Source organism: Propithecus coquereli, unplaced genomic scaffold, assembly GCF_000956105.1.
Source record: "Propithecus coquereli isolate 6110/MARCELLA unplaced genomic scaffold, Pcoq_1.0 Scaffold34, whole genome shotgun sequence".
Taxonomy (NCBI): Eukaryota; Metazoa; Chordata; class Mammalia; order Primates; family Indriidae; genus Propithecus; species Propithecus coquereli.
Genome location: NW_012149063.1, coordinates 8,623,023 through 8,630,284, shown reverse-complemented (window position 1 = coordinate 8,630,284; position 7,262 = coordinate 8,623,023). Strand labels below are relative to the sequence as shown.

Here is a 7,262-nt window from a genome sequence, read left to right as displayed (position 1 = left end):
TTGGGAAGAAAATACTGTTTCTGATGGCAGGAAATGCAAAATTTTTAAGTTTTTTCTTTTTCTTTTTTAATCCTGGTACAGAATTTTAAGAACTATTAATGAGAGACTGTTTAAGGTCATTAAGTGCACAACACTAATTACCGACTGGCTATTGGTATTGCTTCTTCCCTGGTTCTCTCCAAGGAAAACTCTTAAACTGAACGTTCAGCAGAATAATCCTTAAATATACTTTATAAACAAAACAAGAGCTTTTGTTTACATAATTTTTTGGATTTTACTGTTCCTAATTTTATTCTGAAACTCAGTTTTACCCCAAACCATAATTACCATATTAACTTTGTAATGCACAGTTGTATGCAATTCAGAAAAGTAGTAGTGCACCATCAGGCTCTATTCACCCAGAGCATAGGAAAAACAGGATTGGTCATACCCATTTAAAAACAAATCTATCTCACACAATTTGCCAATGTGTAATCTCAGTCTAAATTCTGACAATGAAATATATGGATATATATCTATATATTTCATCTTGATTTTCAAAAGTAGTCAAAGGGAGTTCTTCACAGCTTAGCTTTGCCTGGCTGAAGCTGAAGATTTTGTAACTTCATAGCCAGACCAATATTTCCAGTGATTTTCAATTTGCCTTGAAAGAAGGCCGATTGAGGATTCATTTTACCAGTCATTAAAGCCAGTATGTTGGAGTCCGCCATTGTGATTGTGCAGTCAGCCTTCTTATCTGAGTTAGGAAGCACTGATCCTTTGCCGGTCTTCACATCTACCACCCAGGTGGCTTCTTTACCCCCAGGGCCATCCTTCACCTTGAAGGCAAAAATACCACCAATTTTCTTCACAAACTGTTCCCCTTCCTCTTCAAGCTTCTTCTCAATCTCCTTAAACACAAGATTTGCCTTAAATCCATCACCTGGAGAGCTGGTTGGAATAGCCTCAATTTGATGAGTTCTAAAAGAACTAGCAGCTTCGGGAAAACCCATCTTGTAGATCGTTACAACCGCAGCTCCTCCAAGGCCCAAATTATGCTGCAGAGCCACCTTTGCACCAGGAACTTGCCTCTTTCCCGATATTTCTGTTATATTTTCATTGTAAACTTTTTTTTTTTTTTTTTGAGACAAAGTCTTGCTCTGTTGCTCCAGCCAGAGTGCAGTGGCATCATTGTAGCTCACTGCAGCCTCAGACTCCTGGGCTCAAGCCATCCTCCTGCCTCAGCCTCTCCAGTAGCTGGGACTATAGGTGCATGCCACCACGCCTGGCTAATTTTTTTATCTTTTTTTTTTATTGTAGAGACAAGGTCTCACTCTTGCTCAGGCTGCTCTTGAACTCCTGAGCTCAAGCGGTCCTCCTGCCTTGGCTTCCCAGAGTGCTAGGATTACAGGTGTGAGCCACTGCACTTGGCCGTAAACTCATCTTTTTAAAAGAACTTTTAATTTTGAAAACATTACAGATTCACAGAAAGTTACAGAAAAAAAGGTATAAGCAGGTACCGTGTCTCCTCACCCAGCCTCCCCTAATGATAGCATGACTATACAGTAGTACCACCTTATCCACAGTTTTACTTTTTGTGGTTTTGGTTACCTGTGATCAGCAGCAGTCTGAAAATATTAGTCTTTTGGTAATGAGAGAAATTAGATTCGTATAGCTTTTAATACAGCATATTGTTGTAATTCTATTTTATTGTTAGTTATTGTTGTTAATCTATTACGGTGCCTAATTTATAAATTAAATTTCTACCTATATATATAGGTATATATGTGTAAGAAAAAACATAGTATATATAGTTTCAGTTCCAGGCATCCACTGGGGGTCTTGGAACCTATTGCCAGTGGGTAAGGGGGGACTACTGTAGTAAGTTACCACAACCAGGGAATTGACATTGGTTCAATCCATAGAGCCTATTCAGATTGCACCAGTTTTATATACATTTATTTGTTTGTGTGTTATGCAATTTTATCACGTGTAGCTTTTTGTAACCACCCCACAATTAAAATCCAGAACTGTGCTATCACCATAAGGCTCTTTTTTGCTACCCCTTTATAGCAATACCCCTCTTCTTCCACCTGCCCCTGCTGTCCACTAATCTGTTTTCCATCTCTATAATTTTTCAAGAATGTTATAAAATGGAATTATATAGTATGTAACCTTTTTAAATTGGTTTTTTTCACTCAGTATATTGTTGAGATCCATCCAAGTTGTTCACTGTATCATTAGTTTCTTCCTTTTTCTTATTGAGTAGTATTTCATGATTTTAATAATGTGCCACAGTTTGTTCACCTGTCAAAAGGACATTTGGATTGTTTCCAGTATTTGGCTATTACAAATAAGGCTATAATGAACATTTGTGTACAGGTTTTTATATGAACATAAGTTTTTATTTTTCTGTGGTATATGCCCAAGAGTGGAAATGCCTGGGTATATGGTAAGTACATGTTTAGTTTTGTAAGAAATTGCTAAATGCTTTTTTAAAGTCTCTGTACCATTTTACATTTCCACTAGATATATATGAGTGATTTGGTTTCTCTGCATCCTTGCCAACATTTTGTGTTATCACTATTTCCTGTTTTGACTCCCTGTTAGGTATATAGTGATATCTCATTATGGTTTTAATTTGTATTTCCCTAATGGCTAGTGATGTTTCATGTGTTTATTTACCATTTATATACCTTCTTCAGTGAAATATCTGTCAATGTCTTTTGCCGAATTTTCTAATCGGATTATTAATTTTTTACTGTTGAATGTGTGTGTGTGTATGTGTGTGTGTATGTGTTTAAAAAAAAATTCACTTGCCCAGGCTGGACTTGAACTCCTAGGCTCAATTGATCATCCTGCCTCAGCTTCCCTGAGTAGCTGTGACTATAGGCATGTGCCAGCATACCTGGCTCCCGCTGATTTTTGAGAATTCTTTATATATTCTAGATACAAGTTCTTTGGCAGATATGTGGTTTATAAATATTTTTTCCTGGTCTTTAGCTTGTCTTTTCATTCTCTTAATACAGGATTTTGCAGAGCAAAAGTTTTTAATTTTGATGAGGTCCAAGTTATTAATTTTTCCCTTTATCGATTGTGTTTTTCTTGTCAAGTATGAAAACCCCTTACCTAGCTATAGGTCCCGAAGGTTTTCTTTTATTTCTTTTTCCTATGCTTTTAAACAAAACATTTTACATTTAAGTTCATCATTCATTTTGTGTTAATTTTTATATTTTTATATCAGGTGAGGTTGAGGTTGAGGTTTTTATTTTATTTTTTTTGTTGTTTTGTTTTGTTTTGCCTTGTTCTGCCTGTAGATGCCTAGCTGCTCCAGCACCATTTGTTGGAAACGAATCACATCCTTTTTTAACTCTATAAAGTGACCTTTTTCTAGTTTAAAGGTTTTTTTTTTTTTTTTTTAATTCAGCTTTTTGGGTATTAGGATCACAACACTTATTTTATCTGCATTTGCTTGGTATACCTTTGCCCATTGTTTTGTTTTCAGTCTTAAAAAACACTTAGATGTTTTAGATGTATCAGTTTACATTACAGAGTTGGGTTTTGTTTCATGATCCAATCTGAAAGTCTTTTTTCTTTTACTCTATAAGTTTAGTCCACTTATATTTATTGATATGAGAGAAATTGATCCAAGTTTTGAAACATAATTTTGTATTTTGCTTTTTATAATTAATAAAAACCTTTTTCTGTGTGGTATGTTAACTTTACGTAGGGCCAATTATTTGTAGATTTATGTGGTTATAAAGATATGTCTTCCTATGTTCCAGGCTAACTAGAATTTTCCTTATGATTCAAGATTTCATGAGTTTGTTTAGCTTTTATCTTTCTCTAGCCAGTGGAGTTAGGCAACTATATTTTTTCATAATACAAAACTTCTTTTCTCCCCCCTTGCCATAGAAACAGGATTCTCTTTATAAATAGTGTATTTCTGAATGATTTCTTTTTAATGTCTGCCTTCTCTCTTTCCTTATTGGAACCAAACTGAGGAATTTCTGCCTGTAGCTGTGCATCTTGTTCTGACTGTTACAAACGTGGGTTTTAGGCTTTATAGTTGGAAAAGTTTACTTTGTTACCTCCTTGTGAGAAATGCAGTTTTCCTTTTCTGCTTCCACTCTTTTGAACTTTCTCCTCTGTGATCTCTGTTGATTTTGAGAGCCCTTGTACATATTTTGCTGGTTGGATTTTAGCTATATCTCAGTTTTACCAGAGGGGAGTTTGCATTTTTGTTTTTGTTTTCTTTGTTGTTTGGATGATTTTTAAGAACAGAAGGGGGAAAATGGAGATTATGCCACTTTTTAAACTAGAAGTTAGTAATAGTATCTTTAATGTCTTCACAAAACAGGTTGCTACATTTTAATAAATTATATTTGATTATTGGGATAGCAAAACCTTTGTGGGGATAACTGGAACATAGATTCCTGAAGTACTTTAGTTCTTTCTCTAAATTTTATTTTAAAAATACAAAAGAATTTAATTTAGCCCTAAAGAATAACAAATTCTGTATGTTCTACCTTTTCAATTCTTGAAGACTTAACACATGGAAATGTGTATTTATTGTTTGATAGCTCATTTTCCCCAGGAGTAGTTCTGATAAAAACCAATAGTTTATTGTCCACAAAAGGAGATTTAGTGAGTTTTATTTTGAAGAGAGTATATTTCAATTGTAGTATTTATACTTTGAAAATTATATGCACTTTTTAAAAAGCATTGACTCACTTAAGAAAATGTACTAATTTCCTATACTACCACTAGTGACCTTTTTCTAGAAAGAAAAAGACTTTCAGACTGTATCGTGAAATAAAACCCAACACTATAATGTAAACTGACACCTTTAAAACTAAGCGTTTTTTAAGGTTGAAAATAAAACAATGGGCAAAGGCAAATAAAATAAGAGTTGTGATCTTAATACCCCAAATGCCGAATTAAAAAAAAAAAAAAGCTTGAAAACTAGAAAAAGCTCACTATACTAATTTCCTACACTAGAATTCTAGCCAGTCTCTGCAATTCCTTCTCTCTTGTCCCCCGTTTTCTTTCTCTGTAGTCTCTCACTAAAACTTCTCTCTCAGCTTACTACTATTTCAGTGGGTTTGCAGTGGAAAAATAGTATAAGCCTTTTCTACTATTCTAGGATCCTTGAAGGTTATGGGTACTATGCTTAACTTTTCTCTCTCCTTACCTCCCTACCCTTGTTAAGGACAATGCTCAGTGTCTTTTTTACTGTGCGGTAATTGTCCAAGTACCATGTAGGAATCTAGTGTTAGGTATTTGGTGTTTTCATATCATAAAAATAAATTATCATGATAAAAAAAACATGTATTATCTATTGCTGTGTAACAAATTATCCCCAGAATTTAGTAGCTTAACACAACAAATGGTTATTATGTCTCACAGCTCCTGAGGGGCAGGAATGTTGGGAGCAGCTTAGCTGGGTAGTTTTGGCTTAAGGTCTTTTGTTCTTATATAATTACAGTTAAGCTATTGGCTGGGGCTACAGTCATCTCAAGCCTTAACTAAATCCATACAGTCACTGCAGATAAAATCCCCATCATAGAATCTTTACTCTTTCTGCTGTTATTCAATCTCTAGTTCATGGCTAGACACTGTTTCTTTTTGCCACCATCAACAATGGCTTTTGCAATCCATCAGACTTTCTTCATTCTGTTCTTATATTCCTTTCACTGTTTCCTTGAGGTCTTTTTCTGTTCATATAGGCTGTTTCTTCCAAGTCAGTATTTGGTGTCATTTTTCTTTGTATAATCCAAGGAATTGTAAATCATGCCAAATCGAATTGTCTTGCCACCACCAAAATGGGTTCCGAATCCAAATAACAAAGATGATATCTGGTGTGGTCTTGTATGTTTTGGCTAATTTTTCCCTAACCTACTTCTAAGGTCACACATGCCACTACTAATAGTAGTTAGCAGGCATCAGTTCTTTGTTGAGTGTTTACCACAGACCTCTGTTCCTCACCAGATGGGCCTTTCCATAGACTTCCCTTACTGTTCCCATGTCATGACAGCTGGCTGCCTTCAGAGCAAGTAATCTGAGAGAGAGAGAGAGAAAGGCAGCAAGTGAAAGAGGAGGCCCGAAATGGAAGCTTCAGTCTTTTATAACTTCATCTTGAAGTGACATACTATGACTTCTGCCATATGCTGTTGGTCACACAGACTAACACTGGTGAGAGAGGACTATACAATGGTATGAATACCAGGAGACAGGGATCACTGGTGACTGCCTTGCAGGTTGAGTCCCCAGAATGGTAATGCCATATTTCAGAGTGAAGAACTAATTTTCATACCTATATTCTGAACTTATATCCTGATATAATGTATTTTTTATAAAATGATGAATAATGTTTGTATACTTATTTCTGCCATGTTGTATGGAGAGAGAGATATTTTGCTATATTTACATTGAATTTAAGAAATGACTTTGACAAGTTTGTGATTAGGATCATTCTTTGAATTTCTTTTAATACTTTTCATATCATTCGATGTTTTAATGCAAGGCCTAAAGAATTATCCTTATAAAATCTTTGGGAGGAAGTATGTAGCTAAGTTTACTTAGCAAGTATTTATTTAAAGGTAAGGTTTTTTGTCCCCCCCCACTCCTCCATAGCTTATTCTTTTGAGTAGAGAAGATCTCTCTAACGTTAAATAACAGGGAAGGAGTAGCAACTTACGTTGGTATAATGCTCTCATGTTTGTAAAAGCGAAATGTGCTTTTCCCTTAATGCATAAAAATAGAAAAGACAAATTTTTGGAGCTGTTGTTTACTTAGTAAGAAGGCGTTCTATAATATTGCTCTCAATCTTTTGGAGGGTTCATAGACTCCCTTCAGATTGATGAAAGCAATCTTCCCTCTAGAGGAATGAACTTACGTACACAAAGACAATTTTATAATTTAAGGGGACCCTCAGAAGGTCATGGATTTGATGTTGAGAACTCCTCTTTTGAAAGCACAGGTAGACTTCTGATGTTTTCTGACAGAAGTATTTTTTGGTTTTTGATATATAAAAGGAAACAATGTACCTAACTCTAACTGGAAATATATAATATATTTGCTTTCATTTTATATGGTTTCTAATTCACTCATCCTAATGATGGTTTTTGTTTCTGAATTTTGCTTCCCCTTTAGCATCTGGAGCATAAGAACAGTACTTATTTTCTTCTTTTCCAAGAGAACAGAAAGAAATAGTAAGTTTAATTTCCAAGTTTTTATAAATATTAAAAAAAACTGTCTTATAGTATGTTGGTTTATAAGGC

At 34.8% G+C, this 7,262-nt stretch overlaps 2 protein-coding genes across 2 annotated transcripts in view; one reads left to right on the top strand and one right to left on the bottom strand.

Annotated features, from left to right (window-relative positions):
• Window positions 1-7,262, top strand: part of KIAA1715 (KIAA1715 ortholog) — a 73,839-nt gene that overhangs the window by 21,612 nt on the left and 44,965 nt on the right. Inside the window, 1 exon segment of the mRNA XM_012650784.1 lies at window positions 7,135-7,193. Within this exon segment, the coding sequence (XP_012506238.1) occupies window positions 7,135-7,193 (59 nt within the window).
• Window positions 7-1,075, bottom strand: LOC105815591 (non-specific lipid-transfer protein-like). Its single transcript, XM_012650783.1, has one exon. The coding sequence runs from the start codon at window positions 990-992 to the stop codon at window positions 561-563; it is 432 nt and encodes a 143-aa protein (XP_012506237.1). The 5' UTR covers window positions 993-1,075; the 3' UTR covers window positions 7-560.